Below are 16,885 nucleotides of genomic sequence, written 5' to 3'. Positions count from 1 at the left end.
ATTTGCTATCTAGTTATGTGCCCCTACCATAGTTCACCTTGCTGGGGGGAGAGTAGCGTTTCTTTTTTTTCCTGAGTTTTATATAGTACAATCTTGACCTAAGGGTATCGGGATATCAGAGAACTTTACATGAGCACCAGTTGCTTACACAAGGACATTTTCACGGGGAGATTCAGTAATTTGCCCAGAATCTCAGGATGTTCAGCGTCGTTACAGAGACTCGAACCCGGTTCTCCAGATTTGAGAATGACCGTGCTAGCCGTTAGGCTTCATCCTCTCCCCTGCCTGGCCTCTGATGAACATGGCTGCCCACTGACGGTGCTTCAACACTGCCCTGACGTAATTCGCCTTTCATCCTCTTTTGGCTTCCTGACCACTTTTGTTTCAGCATCTGGCAGCAGAAGCCCTCCTGCACAGAACAAGTTTAAAACGGGAAACATTTGTCAAGTGCTTGAAGATTTCATCGTCATGATGATATGTGCACTGACAGCCTGGTCACACCCACCATTTTGAATGCTTCCCTGAGGTGAATAAAGGCTATTTTTATATCATGCTTTGCAGTTTTTTGCCTGCAACTTTATATTTCATACATCACATTAATGACCATTGGGCCTAATAGGGAGTATATATATATAGACATGCATCCTGTTTACGCTCCCTCGATGCCCGATTTGGTCTCTTTCAGACATGTTTCTTTAAAGTGACATATAACAACAAAACAACAACATATGAGGATCCTTCCCTGAAATTTATAGACTTGTAAACTTAAAGCAATGGATACTTCTAAACTTCCAAATTCTTGAATGTTTTATTTTTTTCCATACTTCATGTTTCAATTATATGTGTATATTATCTTTGCACTTATGTTATCTTATTGTATAATTTCATGTTTTTCACAGCCCTGAACATTCTTGTGTATTCCATATGGCATAATAATGTGACTCTTTTTCCTCCTCCATCAGGTATCCTCCTTCTTCTGTATCTTATGGCTATATATGCATAACCATATATGAGGTCTGGATTGCCCCCTCCCAGTTGCCTCTGGATTCTGGTTGTCTTATCTTCCCCCAGGGTCTCACCACCCCCAATAATTTATTTTTCTACGTGGTATGTTACTTGTATTCTTCAACATTTCTTATGGTAGATATATTTTCTAATTTTCTTATTTTATTTTTCTAGCACTCATCCCTTTCTTTGCCTTACTATATCTTCCCCTCTTTTCTTATTCTTGCATCTCCCCAGCTCTTGTTATGATCGTCAACTGTTCTCCACATTTTACATTGTGTTCTCTCTCTTCCTCTTTCCTACTAATAGTTTCTTATGTACAGTTTTTCATTGTATAGGTACAGTTTTTTTTGCAACTGTTTATGTGTAGATCGTACGGGTTACATTTTAATTTGTTATCTATGACTTTAAGTACAATGACTTGGAATTTAAAGGGTTTGTTTCACCCATCAAATGACAAAGACTACTAACTAATTTAGCCAAATCAAATGCTGACATTGCTTTGTTACAACATCTTTGTAAAAAACACCTTAGATATTGCATTAATATGACAAGAATTTGATCAGGAAGGTTGTTGGCTTATATTGAAGTTACCAGTTAATAAGTTACAGCTTACTGTCTTTAATGTATATGCTCCTAGACATTTTGATAAATAATTATGACCCATTATTACACACAAATTGATGTCTATCACTGATGATTATTTAATTTTTGGCTGTGACTGTGACCTCGTAATTCATCCTTTTTTGTATCGCTCCTCTAAAACTGCTTTTGTTCCTTCCTCCATCCACAAACAATTCACCTCAACTGTGAGAAGGTGGCTTGGTATATGCTGTCCACTAGTTAAAGTGGGCACCCTGTACCAATCTACATGACCCTTATGATGTATGAGGTCAAAGATAACCTTTATGAAAGCTATCCTAGTTGTAGCTATGGAGAGCAGCCAACAGGCTTAATCTTGAAGGAATGTAAAGCAGCTTGTTTAACCAGAATATCACCTCCTGAATGACTAAATGAAGGAAAACCACATAGTAGTTTTATAAAAATATGTATTTATTAATATAACACTCTCTACTATCCCCTACACGAGGTCAGAACACAAAGCACACAATACTGGATCAATAGAGCAGTTGTAAGTAGCACAATACACAGCGGGCTCCGGGGGAGACCGAACCACGTACTAAAATAATGGTATAGCAATTACGACTTGACTAGACACAGTGCCTATAGCACATGGAATCGCTGGGACCCCAAGGGACCACCCAAGATGATGACATAGGAGACCCACGGAGGACGGGTGCAGTGAGAAAACATGACCACGACCTCCGTACAACTCTATGGGAAAGTCACTGTTGCAAAGTTAAAGTTTAATGACCCTTCTAGGAGGACTTCGAAAAAACCCTACGAAACTTAAGAGTTTAAAGAGCCACCCCACCCATGGATACCATAATATCGGAGTTACCTAACCCAGGGAAGCCGGGTGCATAGGTCTGAAGTGGCGTCAGAAACTCTTGTCGTTCTCTATGGAAGGATGTGAAGAAGTGCTGCTGCCGTAAAGGTGAAAAGGGTCCGTTGGAATTCAAGCCTAGATTCTGGATGGAAGGAAGGTGAAAGCAGAGGGGACAGAGTCTGGGTCACTTCAGAGTGACCAGGGGCTCGGCAGACAAATTCCCACCAATGTTGGGTCCTTCAGGTGTGAAGAAGGGTTGCTTGACTCTGCAGCCACAAGGTCCCGGAGGTGTCAAGTATAACCAGGAGCTGGAGGTGAGCTGTCCCACGAAGGATGTCGAATCGCTGGGACCCCAAGGAACCACCCAAGGTGATGACACAGGATACCCACGGAGGACAGTTGCAGTGAGGAAACACAACCACGTGCTCCGTACAACTCTATGGGATAGTTGCTGTTGCAAATTTTAAGTTTAAGGACCCTTCTAGGAGGACTTTGAGCAAACCCTTCAGAACTTCAGAGTTTAAAGAGTCACCCCACCCGTGGATACAGTAGTCTCAGAGTTAACTAACCCAGGGAAGCCGGGTGCATAGGTCTGAAGTGGCGTCAGAAACTCTTGTCGTTCTCTATGGAAGGAAGTAAAGAAGTGCTGCTGTTGTGAAGGTGAAAAGGGTCCGGTGGAATTCAAGCCTGGATTCTGGATGGAAGGAACCTGAAAGCAGAGGGGACAGAGTCTGGGTCAGTTCAGAGTGACCAGGGGCTCGGTAGACAAATGCCCAATGATGTTGGGTGTTTCAGGTGCGAAGAAGGGATGCTTGACTGTGCAGCCACGAGGTCCCAGAGGTGTCGAGGATGACAAGGAGGCGGAGGTGAGCTGTCCCATGAAGGATGTCGAGTGTTTGGGGGGTGGCATCCGGCGGGAGCACCTACAAGCCTTGACAACAGCAACACACGCAGGAAGGACAAACAGGTTACGGTGTTGACCAGCAAGGTTCAGGGGACTCTCTAAGCAATGGGGTGTCAGGGCACATCTGGAGCAACCGGGAAAGCCCAAGAACAACCAAGATGGCCCTCAGGGGGACCCACAGGCCGAAGGACCAGGAGTTGCGAGGGGTCCTCGAGCAAGTCTGCAAAGGGCCAGCCCACAAAGCACATGGTGGGAGGAGGCCAGAGTTCTTTGGTGCAAATGCTGCTCAGGATCAGGACCACACCGGGTCCAATGCACAAGCTCAGGAGCATATGCACTTGAAAATGGATGCGGTGCACAGGGGTTCGGGTTACACAGCCCCCACGAGGGATACTGGCCTCAAACTCAGAGAGAGGGTAGACCGACCTCAGGGACCTTCAGGAACCAACCTCCTGTGTTGCTGAAATCTTCAGAGTCTGTAGGAGCTCAGGAGCAGCTACAAGTCAGTTGCGCGTTAGGTGCCTGCGAAGCAGGGGAGTGACTCCAAGGGAGATTCTTCTTTTGTCTTAAGTGCTGCACAGGTCCTGCATGGAGCCTGTATGGAGTCATGGCACAAACTAAGCTTCGGACGGAAAGGGGACAAAGTCAAGCCCAGTCGAGTCCAGCGAAGTCCATGTGTCCAGACGGTCAAAGGTCAGTGGTTTCTTCTTTGTAGAATCTTGTCCACTTAAAATCCAATGTCCTGTAGCCAGGTAACCCATTGTATACCCATGGGAAATGGTTGGACAGATTCATGGTTTGAGCTGGACTATGCACAGGGACACCAAATGTGTGTGTCATCAGTGCACTAAATCCTGTCTGGGAGGTGGTCACACCTCTCTGTGACAGGATGCCTATTCTGCTGCCTTCCTCTGCTCGAGCTTGGCTCAGCAGCAGGAGGACAGAAAAGTGTCTATGGTCAGGAGCATCCATTTTGTGCTGTCTGGGTCAAGAAGGCTGGCACCAGTAAGACCAGTTACTGGTGTGGGGGTATGATTCCAAGGTGTTTGACACCAAACTCGATATGTTTCTATGCAGCCGTTTTCGAGATAGCATTTACCGCAAGGTTATAATGCGCCTCTACCTTTATGTCCGGCTGAGTTACACAAAACCTAGGAGAATGGTCTCCAAAGGCTTCAGAGGGGCTCTGATCATGCAGGGGCACCCTCTCACATAAAAACCCAGCACCCTGACTTCAGGGTTGTTAAGGCCTGCTGTAGGGGTGGCATATGTTTTAAGTGTAGTGACCATTAGATATAGTGAACCTATATCTAAAGTAAATGGTGCAAGCACAATCTTACATTGGCTGCAGTAGCAGACCTAGGGTTCCATGTGCATGGCCTCTCACGGATGACATAATACATGCTTCAGTCCATGGGAGGCCTCTGGGGTACCTATGCCCTGGGTACCATATACTAGGGACTGATAAGGATATCACAGTATCCAATCTGGAGTGTACCAAAGTACATGTATGTCAATTTAAGGGAGAAAGCAGATAGGATGGGGTCCTCATTAGCAGGATCCCAGCCAGACTAGTTAAAAACAGTGGTACATCAAGCAAAAAAGTGGGGGTAACCATAAGAAGCAGATCCTACTTTTCTACATCAACCATCAAACAAAGTGGCCTTATAGATTCCTGGAGACTTTGCAATCCCTGTTCAAAAGAGTATACATTCATTTGGTCTGTCTCTTAATGCAGGATAGAACACCTATTCCTCTCTAAAGCACTATATCAACATACTGTACATGCTTATATTGGTACTATTTTAATTTCAGATCATGCTTCAGTAACCTTCGATCTAGACTTTCTCATTTCTCTGATGAAGACAAGACATTGACAGTTTAATATTTCCCTTTTATTGGAAAACGTTTACACAATGTTTGGAATATTGCATATGTGAATTCCTTGCATTTAATTAATCTCTGGGTATATCTTTGCAAATCATCTGTGATTCCTTTAAAGCTGCCTCTAGGGACTTTATCATGACGTTTGTCTCAAACAAAAAGAAAGCAAGTTCAAAAAAAGCATTAGATATCATAAAAAGTATAGTATTAAAACATTAGAACAATCCTACTTTACGTCCAAATCTAAGACATGCTTGTCAAATTAGTAAAGGACAAATTTTAATTGAATAAACTCTCTATGGCAGATGCTGATGCTGCCTCCTGTCTTCTTAAATCCAGTGGCAAATGTTAAGGAGCCCAGAATAAAGTAGGCAAACCTTTGGCAAACTACCTTAAAGTAAAAAGAAACATGTCAAAATAGATACTATTTTACATGATGATACATCTCCTATGTTTAAAGACAATTATATCTTGGCCGAATTTACCAAATACTATAAAAAATCTCTATACACTAGAAAACAATCCTCTTCAAACTGACATCAATTCATACCTTTCCTCTATTTGCAAAAAATTTGATTTAAATACCAACTTTTCTTCTCTTAAGTGGATATCTCAGTACATTTGTACTGCAATCAACTTTATTAAAAAAGGCAAACCCCTGTCTCTGAATAGTTTTCCATTGAATGTTATCTTCATTTCTCCAAAGTGTTATGTCCAAAATTACATCATCTATTTACATTCTATGCCTCTTCAAAACTGCCTGTGCCACGCTTAAGGATTCTTTAATCTTTTGCATTCATAAAGATAATAAAGACCCTAGATTATGTGAAAATTACAGGCCAATTTCCCTTCTCAATTCTGATTATATCTTTTTTACTAAAATTCTTACTTTATGCCTCATTCCCTCTCTTCTGAATTTAGGGAACAATCTAGATTTGTTAAAGGCACCAGACTTTTCTTTGACATTTTTAGCAAATCCAAATCATGTAACCATTCATTAGCATCTATGTCCCTGGAGGCAAAAAAGTATTTTGACTGTATGCAGTGGAGTTTTATTTTTCCTACTCTTACTTTGGTTTTGGGCAAAGATTCACTCATTTAGTCTTTCTTTTATATTCATCTCTTAAAGCATACATTTTTGTTAACATGTTCATTTCTACCTCGTTTTCTCAGAAATAGCAGATAAAATGTTAAGTTTACGTGGATGATATTCTCTTATATATGTTCCCCTGATTCCGCCCTGCAGCCATTTTTGGATGTAGTTTCTACTTTTGCCTCACTTTCGGGTTATAAACCTAATTCTGACAAAGGCGAGATTCTCCCTCTTAATAAATGTTGTTTTTAGCCTGATTTCTTATCATCTCATTTTCTTTAAATACGGTAAAAAATAAGTATTTGGTTTACTGATACCTCAAACTAAACTGTTTCTCTTAAGTCTACTACCCTTCTTACAACTCTAGCTACCTTTGCCTCCCAATGGCATATATTGTTTGTCTCATGATGGGTTAGGTTACTTCCCATCATCCTTTTCCAGATATGTGCAAACCCAATTCATATTCAGTCTTCTGTTTTTGTTGAAATGTATGCTATCTAAACTGCTTTCTTTTGGAACAATGAAAACCTTGTATGCCGCTCAGGAGATTACAATCTAATAAACTCTAAAGAGGAGGTAACTTTTCTGCTTTCCAATCACATCATACTGCTTTCTTTTTTTAACCATCTGCCCTTTATCAACAAAATCAATTCACAAATATTTCCCCCTTATGGAAAGATTTAGAGTTTTTTTTAATTCATCCTCTCTTTTTCAGAATTGTTGCCATTCAGTCACTGGCCTTTTTCTATGTCTCTTCCTATTTTAAAAATTGCTTGTAGACTATTACGTCCAATATATATCACTACTCTTTCAGTCATTGATCAATTTCTTCATCCCTTGATTTGGTACAATAAACTAAACAAAAAATAGAACTGTCTCTTGGAAATCCTTGTGAGCAAATGGTTTAATATGGACCTATCAATTATTTCTGGATCATTCTTTTCTCTCCTTTCCCAAGTTCAATCCACCTTTACAATCCCTAGCTCTTATAAAAACAAATGTAATTCCCTGATCCTTGCTATTTCCAATTCCTATTCTTCCCTTGGTTCAATTACTACATCTACATATAACACTTCCCCTCTACAACCCTAGATCTCATCCTTTTTCTACAGCATTCCCTAGTTATAGTATCCTTCCTACCCTCCCTAATATTAGACAAAAAACAGTATTGGAGTTACAATAGGAAACTGATTTATGTACCTCTTTCCCCACTTCATAGAACAAAATAATATGGGTCAAGATATGCAAAACCTCTTGTGTTGCCAACACAACTCAAACTCTATTTTTCGTATACAACCAACTTATGGTTATCCTGGCTATTTTACACAAACCTAATTCCACTATTCCATCATCTTGCTGGTCATGTAATCTCAGACATAAAACACATATTATTTGAATGCCTTTTCACTAGAAGCTTGGTCACAAATCAATTCTATTTTTCATATACACATAACTTTCACCTTTCAAATTTTGTTTTTAGGAAGCCTTTCGGATAATTGGAATGATTGTGCTTTTAATGTGCAAATTGTAGATTTACTAATTGCAGTTGCATTCCAACAAATAAAAAATATTAGAAAAATTCTCTTGATATATCTGTTCAAGTATGGTGATATGGTGTTTGTTATCATAGACTGGATAGAATAAATAACACCCCAATTATTCTCACTATCAAAAGAGATATTCTTTGGTCACCAGTGTCGTTTTTTTCTTGATTCCTGCCCTTTAACTGCTATCTTACAACAACCCTTAACTGAAGAAGTCTCTAAGTGTCCTTGACGTCTCTGTTGGCTTGATTGATTTTTGTACTAATTATTTATTTCATTCAATTATTCCATTATCAAATTTACTCTACACTGTTGCTATTTTAACATTTTGTATCAAATTCTTTATTCATTGTATAGTAGGTATTTGTGCTACATATTCTCACTTTCTCTCTTTATTTTCAAATTTTTGTTGATATATAGGTAATTTATTAACCTTATCACAAAACATCTTACTGTACGCATTACACTGTTTACTCATCACATTGTAAAATTGTATAGTTCTTTCTTTAATAAACTCTATATTTAAACTAAAAAATGGGTTTACCTTCCCGACCTTGGATCAGATTATCTCATCAAGTACTAAATTAGGTTCACCTCTGGTTCTTTGTCCCCCTGATGTTATTCACAAAGTTGATCTTATAGTTGCCCTGATTCTGCACCATCTTTGTGATTCATGGCTGTTGGAAGCTGCTGTTCCAGTGCTTAGAAAAGATCCTTTATAGCAGCCTTACTGAAAAACTAAATCTTTCGTGGATCTTTATGTATTGTCTAACTAGTGCCCTACCTTTCTTCTATCTCTACCCGCAAACAATGTAGAGAAACATGTAAATAATCAACTCTGACATCATATTAATTCACATTCTGTTCTGGATTCTTCTCAATCATGTTTTTGTCCTTTTGAAAGTACTATGTTTGCTTTGCTTGCCTTACCATACAACCTACAGAGGATCCTTGATCAGGGCATTTACCACTTGATTCAAGCATGCGCTAAATATTTGTGGATTTAGATCTATGTTCCTCTGAAAGGGGGAAAACGTGAGATTAGACCTGTCACATATCATTCCACATTCCAGGAGAGGGAAAAATCTTGCAATCCTCATTATGTAATGCAAAGTCACCACCAGTCAGTGTTATTTCCATCGCCTGGGATCTCTCCTCTGGAAACTGGAAATGTAAGCCAAAATACCACAGAACTGGAGGGGAAGAAAACAAGCCTGTCAGTTTGTTTATTTTTCTACTTTTCTGAGGTTGTTAGGGCTTACATTTCCACTTTAACAGGGTGCCCAGAGCAGCTTATGCTGAACGAGCTAAGCTGGTAAATAGAAAGAAAATACTAAAAAAAGGAATAGTTTCAGGATTATTCATTTTCTTTTTTTTATTTCTTTATTTGTATTAGCCATCAGTTAGATACCTTACACAAAAAACATAAATAGCACAGAATAGCAACACAAAAAGCAATCTTCAAGACACATAAGAGCACAAGGAGAGATAGAAAATGTGTTAACAATATTAGAAAGATTCGATTAAATGCGGATAATAACATAAAATTAGATATCGTAAACAATGCGTCTTCTAATCCTACTGAAGGCTCAACCAGACCCTTTCAAATTTTGCCCTTGAGCATGGACCCCTAGCTTTGGCTAAGGCCAATTTCATTTCATAAACCCCCCCTCAGTAATACCCAAAATTCAGTAATATTTGGACTCTGTGTTTGGATCCATGCCCTAGCGATGCATAATCGAGCACCTACTATGATAATCGAAACTAGAGATTTTGTTAGACTACCTGGTTCTGTTACAACCCCAAGTAAAATTTCTTTCTCAGTTAGTTGAATGTCATAGCCTGATAGTTTAACCCACTCGCGGGTTACATCATGCTAAAACGTATTTAACTTTGGGCATGTAACAAACATATGGGGGAGATCAGCTGCATATTCTTGACACTTCGGGCATCGTGACTTTACAGAAGCATTGGTCATAGGCCACTTTGAAATAACCTCTAGGGTATAATACAGCATAAACATGATCTGATGTTGCTGTAGCTTCAAGTTAACTAGGGTAACTGCAGTATTTATTATAGCTAGAGATTCGTGCATTTCTTCAATTGAAATATCGATTTCAAAGCTCCTGTTCAGTTTGACTACAATCTGTGTACCATCATCACAAGCGGCCGCTAAACATTTCTTATATACTTTTCCTATACAGGCCCTGCCTGAGATGTGAAAAATTGCAGACAATACCTCCGTTGAGTTAGGTAGGGCTTTTACGCTCTCTCCGTGTATAAAATAATCCCTAACTTGTAGGTATTTAAAAAACAAGTTATGTGAGACCCCAAATTCCTCTTTCAATGATGCGAATGATCTAAAACCTTGCTCATTGTACAGCTGCCCAAGCTGTGATATACCACAGCATTGCCACCCTCTCCCAACAGAGTCGAAGAATATTTCAGGAAATCTCGGATTTCCACAAAGAGTTGTATACTCGTGCAGTTCAGGTAGTGTGTAGGCCTTGCAGATATCTTGCCAAATCCGGGTAATGTGTCTTACTACCTTGAATCAAACCCTCTTATAATAGTTAGGGTCACCCTTCTTGTAAAGTAAGAACCCTGTGTTTGGGCCACAGGCCAACTGATATGAAAACCAAATCCTACCCGAGCCAGGCCCCTTGAGTAGACTTTGAATCCGATTAACAAAAGCTGCCCAAAAGTAAGTTTTAAAATCTGGAAGTTTGAAACCACCTTGTTCGTATGTTAGCTTAATATACCTGAGGGCTCTCCTAGCCCTCCGGTGGCCCCATATAAAGCTGCCTACTGCACTATCAAGCCCCTTAAAGAATGACAGGGGAACCCTCAGTGGAATAGTGCAAAACAAATATAAAAACTTCGAGAGGATGTTAATTTTTACTGTATTACACCTCCCAATGATACTTAGCGGTTGCTTATGCCAACTGCGCATAATTGCAGCAACTTTTTTGAGCAGTGGCTCATAATTCAAAGCAATAACGTCGTCAGTATGACAACTAAGATGGACACCAAGATATGTAGAGACTCTAGTAATTCCTAAAGAGGATGGAGCTATTCTGATTGAAAATTTAAAATTGACTGTGTCTTATTTAGTTTTAGTTTATAACCTGAAAAAGAACCGAAGCACTGAACCTTTTGAGTTATCACGGCTATAGTTTTGACTGGTCTTGTGGTGTATATTATTCATTTTCTAACAGACGACCCAGGTTTTTGGGATTGTTAGGAAAATTGTCATTGTCAACCTGAAATTTGAATATTGAAGAATAGGCAAAGTTGATACAATCATTTTGATTGTACATCCCTACATTTTCTAGAAATTTTGTGAGACACCATTGTTGTGAAATAAATAAGCTGCTTTAATCAAAACAAAAGAAGAGCAATTGCAATACAGAAGCAGCTGTCTGCCTGACAGTAACAGTTAATCAGAAAGATGTCAGCATCCAAACAGCATTGTTCACTTGTCATTCTGACCAATGTACACTCAAACCCAACTTGCCTTACCTTGTGGAATGTTGGTTATATTGGTGTCTGAAATACGGATGTAGGATAACTTTTTCATTCCTTGAAAGGCTCCCTTTTCTATTCCTGAACTAGTGATTGGGTTGGTTCCAAGTTCTGTAAATATTGTAATGTAGAGAAATTGTTGATTAATGTAGATGCACTTTTAAAGAAAACCAAATTCATCAGCCATATTTAAAGATCTATTGATGAAATGGTTAACACAAACTCAAAGGGGTGCTTTTGGCAAGAAACAACCACTGCGTACGAACAGCTCATGTGAGACAAACACAAACTGCAATAATCTTAGCCTTTTAGGTTTGGCTGTACATATGATCCTCACTGGACAATGTTACTGATTCCGCTTTACTGCCATTGGGTGTTGTGGTTGTCAGCTATACCTTATGGAATTTGTTCCTCTTTATCAACAGTTAGGCAGAGAGTCTGTCTCCTTAGCCATCACCACGGCCACTTGCACACCAGCCCAGCTGCTTTGCTGTGAGTAGCAGACAAGTAGCAGAGACCCAGCAGCAGCATCTTCAGTACCTTCTGCCGACTTGTACTACATGATCTGTATGGGGTAACAGAAGCTGGGAGTCCCTAGTCCTTAGCTGCCCTTTTGCTTTTAAGCATTCCCTATATAGCCCCCACTCACAAACTCTCCTTAGGTGAAGTTTGTGAGGGCAGAACACTGCTGCAGCCACCACATATAGCCACTCCATGGAGTGTCATTAGGCCATTTCTTTACTTGAAGAAAATTACTTTTGAGCACTCAGTGATATTACTAGGTGCTCATTAGGCCCAGGTGAACTTTCAGTTACGCTGGCATAATGTGTATTATTTCCAGCAGTTGTTATGCAATTCCATGAAGTTCCTGCTACTTACCTTTGATGTGTTTGTGGCATGGTGTAACAATATGGAGATAAACATATTAGATAAAACAATGTGTGCTGTGTTTACATGCCAATGGAAAATAGTTTGGGATGACTGTATACTCTAGTTATACCGGGTAAAGCATAAACAGTGCATATATTGTCTTGTTTAGAAAAAACAGTCTAGCCAAGCCAGTTCCTCTTGTCCAGTATGTGAGCCACTGGCTGCACAACTGTGTAAGGTAAGCTGTTAAGGCATTGTGGAAACTGTCAGTGTAAATGTATGCTTTTTTTTAAATGCATACTTTTTCTATCCAGCTTTGTGGAACTGCCTTGTGCAAATAATCATGGCAATATATGCAAGGCCAGATTGGCTAGGCTTGATGAATCTTGACTAGTCAATCTGGCCTCATCAAGATTCCAAAGAAAGGAACATTAACCAACTGTAACAACTGATGTGGAATCATCCTTCTGTTAATATTGAGTGAAATCTTTGTGAAAATCATTATACCGTGCAGCTATGATACAGTTGATAAGCAGTTTAGAAAAGAACTGACTGGGTTTCTCAAGGGAAGAGGGTGTATTGATCAGACCCTTACTCTATGCAACATCATGGAGCAGTTGAAAGGCTGGCAGAGACAACTATACAGACAACTATACATCAACTACAACTTGGGGAGAACCACTATCAGCACTGCACTCACTTCCATCATCAACACCTCCCTCAAGAAAGGCACCTTCCCAGACAGCTGGAAACATACCAAAGTCATCACCCTCCTCAAAAAACTCTCAGATGACTCCAAAGTACTCAGCAATTACCGACCCATGCCGCTGCTCCCTTTCCCAGCCAAAGCCATTGAGAAGACCATCACCAGACAAGACTCTGACCACCTTGAATGCCACAAACTCCTTGATGACTCACAATCGGGATTATAAACAACCACAACATTGAAACAACCCTCATCACTACCACAGACAACATTTGCACAACCCTCGACCATGGACACCCAGTCAGCCTCATCCTCGCCAACCTCGCTGCCGCTTTCTTCACCGTCTTCCACCACACACTCATCACAAGACTACATACAGCGAGAATACAAGGAGCAGCACTCAAATAGATAGCTTCCATCCTTTCAAGAAGAACACAGTGAGTCAGGTTCTCGCCTTTCACTTCAGAAACCAAGGGCCTCGTCTTCCACAGGGATCATCACTCAGCTTCACCATCTTCAACATGTGCATGACTCCTCTGGCAGATATCATAAGATCCCACGGAATCAGCATCATCTCCTACTCTGACGACACCCAGCTCAAATTTCTCTTTCAGATGACACTGTCACCACCAAGACAAACTTCAAACAATGCATGACCAGTGTGGCCAATTAGATAAAAGAAGACTACCTCAAGCTAAAATCAGGCATAACTGAAGTGCTTATCTGCGAGAATAAGAGCTCATTTTGGGTCTCCTCCTGGTGGCCCTCTGATCTTGGACCCACACCCACCCCACCCCAACCAACCAAGCTAGGAACCTAGGCTTCATCCTGTACACTGACCTCACCATGAAGTCCTATGTCAAGTGGCTTCCTCTGGACACCAGACATTGCATCACGCAGACCCTAATCAGAAGCAGATTGGACTATGGCAAGTAATCTATGCCAGCAAATCAAACCTTCTCCTTTACAGACTTCAAGCCATCCAAAATTCCGTTACCAGACTCATCCTCAACCTCCTGTGCTGAACACACACCACTCCTCAGAGAGCTCCACTGCCTTCCCATTCAGAAGCTCTGCTAGATCATAGTTCTCACACATGTATTCAAATCACTACACAGGGCCTGCGTATCTCAATCACGACTTCACTTCCACCAACCCACCAGACAGATTCACTTAGCAGCACTCACTCACACACACCCCACATCCACAGAAGCAGAACAGGAGGTCGATTACTCCTATCAAGCCACCAAACCCTGAAACGTCCTCCTACAGCACATCAGGGCCTCCTATTCACTTCTTGATTCCAGCAAGAAGCTGAAGACCTGAGTATTCAATTTGTCTTGTTGCTGAACCATGGGGACTACCTGTAGTTAGGCCCAGCTTCATCACTCGACTACACTCACTTATTCAGCCCACATCTGGATACCCTCACGGGTGACAAGCAGCGCTCTACAAATTCATGTTACATTACATTATTGAGTTTGAGAAAGCCTTTGACAGTATCCCCTGTGACAGCCTAGGGCGCATACTCAGAGCTTATGGCATACTATAGCAGACAGCACTCCTCGTAAAGAGATTTTGTGACAAGTTTACCTGCAAGATGGGAGATAATAAGTACAGCTTCAAAGTCAAGACTGGTGTGCGAGAGGGATGTGTGATGTCAGTGTTGCTTTTCAATCTAGTCATCAATTAGGTGAGGCAAAATATAACAAAATACCAAGCTTGAGGCATCAGATGGATCATATTCTCTACACTGGTAGGCCTTGACTATGCAGATGACCTAGCCTTTCTCTCTCACATAGTTGCATATGAGGTCAAATGCCTCTTGTCTTAATATGTATGCACAGCAAGTGGGCCTGAAGATCAACACGAAGACATAAGTCATGACGCTCCACATAGAAACCTCTTCACCATTCAAAGTGGATGGAGAGAACCTAACCATGACTGAAATGTTTACCTATCTATATTAAAAGATATCAGCTTGGCAGTGTATGCTTAAATAGCTAACAATGCCCTTGTGCAGCCGCTTTTACTGTGCAACAGGATCAGCTACATCATTACCTCACTTGCATATGTCCAGAAACACATAAAGCGCACCAAACAGCATAAAATGCATGGTGTCCCAAGAATGTTTGCAATTTTTTGCTGGTTGGATACTGTCTTATTTTTTGGGAAGTAGAGGATTGTGAAGCAGACTACTAGTGCATGCGCTCTGACTCCTACATATAGTAAAATATTTTAATCATTTAGCTAACCGCTCACTTACATATGTAAATAATATATAACAGCACCCTACAACAGTGCAGGAATGTCACTCGTTACCTAAAATTTAATTGTTCTTCATGAGACACATATATTTAAACCTCTCACAGGAGGGACTTTAAAATCATGCCTTGGCATGTACCATTGCAACCCTGAACTACTGTGTGCAAGGTTGCATCACGTACATGTAAAAGAAATCCTTTTTTACATGATTAAGAGCCTATTTTGATATTATATGTCATTTTTAAGTAGTACCATGTGTTCATGGGAGACATACAATCCAAACATTAGAATTGGTCACAGGAGCAATATGAACCTCCACCTTCAGACAGTGTTAAAAAAAAGGGTGCCCCTTGGATTAGCTGGAGATTGGCTTGCGGAACCTAGAGTGAACACTTCTGAGCTCTTGGGCACTAACCTTCATTAACTGAACCACAGGTCATGTTCCCCTCACTAGAAATGTGCCTTTTTGATGAGTTCAGATGACATAAAACTGGTGCCATAGGCTGTACAACACTGGCTGCATTTTGAGACTCAAGCAAAGGCAAACAGACTGTGAGTATGGACTGTCTTATACTGCATTTACCTTGATCATTTCCTTGGCAAGGTCTATAAAAATATGTGAACAGTGTGCAGCTCCACCTTCACAGACTTTTATATTGTACTCAGAAAAATGAATAGTTCTTGCTAGCAGCGTGACTTGATTATATATTTCACCTTCTCCACTGTATAACAGGCAGACTGTAGTTCTCTCTTGCCAGTAACACATTGTTCATGAAAATAGAGAAAGGTCTACTTATTCTCTGAATATTTCAATAACAAATTGTTTTACTTTAAGGTTTTCGTTGTCGATTCAGCTTCAATTATTTGTGAAAAAACATTTATTTAAAATCACACATTGTGAGCCTAGCTCTAACATGATTGAATATGTATTTCTCAGTACAACTTCATCACATATCAAATGAGCTGCTGATGACCTTCTATCATACAGTTGTTCATTAACCAGTCCCATAACAACCAACACATCTGTAAATATGCAAGTAACTAATATGAAAATGTCAGTGTACTAATTGCACACGTACAGAATGCACTCACAGATTACTTATTTCTTATAACACACTGTGTACATCAAAGCACCTCTAGTGTAATGAATAAATAATAACTTTCTAATTAACCAAATAGTAGAGTGAACAGGTAACACATATACGTTTTAACCCCCATTCAATGCTATGCCTGTATATCATCTGAAAGCGTGCTGTAACAATATTTGAATTATTTGTCTACATACCCATAACAATCATGTGGTCCAGGCCATCAAACACAGCCTTTTTTACTTTAGAAATCTCATTTTCATGGACACGAAACTCTTGAAGAGATTTAGGCATATTCAATGGCAGTTCCTTCAGGTTGTTCTTGGAGAGGTACAATCGCTCTAGTTTTGTCAGTGGAGTGAAAGCAGCAGGGCTGATTTTCGTAATCTTATTGTTAACTAGAAATAATGCCTGTGAAACAATAGCATGGGTTCATTAATCAAAGTGTCAAGTACTTCAAAAGTATGTTTCAAGCACTACCATAACGATTCAATATATTAGATTATTAATGTACACATTGTTAAAAATATCAACATTCAGAGCAAGACATA

At 40.2% G+C, this 16,885-nt stretch overlaps 1 protein-coding gene across 1 annotated transcript in view; it reads right to left on the bottom strand.

Annotated features, from left to right (window-relative positions):
* LOC146855316 (decorin-like) overlaps nt 1-16,885 on the bottom strand; it is a 234,203-nt gene that overhangs the window by 83,382 nt on the left and 133,936 nt on the right. The window contains exons 4-5 of the mRNA XM_085653014.1: nt 16,532-16,745; nt 11,403-11,516 (exon numbers count right to left, since the gene is read on the bottom strand). Of these exons, the coding sequence (XP_085509140.1) occupies nt 11,403-11,516; nt 16,532-16,745 (328 nt within the window). The remainder of the gene's footprint in view (nt 1-11,402; nt 11,517-16,531; nt 16,746-16,885) is intronic.

The sequence above is a fragment of the Triturus cristatus genome, chromosome 4_1 (assembly GCF_964204655.1).
Source record: "Triturus cristatus chromosome 4_1, aTriCri1.1, whole genome shotgun sequence".
In the NCBI taxonomy this organism is placed as follows: domain Eukaryota; kingdom Metazoa; phylum Chordata; class Amphibia; order Caudata; family Salamandridae; genus Triturus; species Triturus cristatus.
The sequence above is the reverse complement of the archived record's forward strand: the minus strand, read 5'-3'. Positions and strand labels throughout refer to the sequence as shown.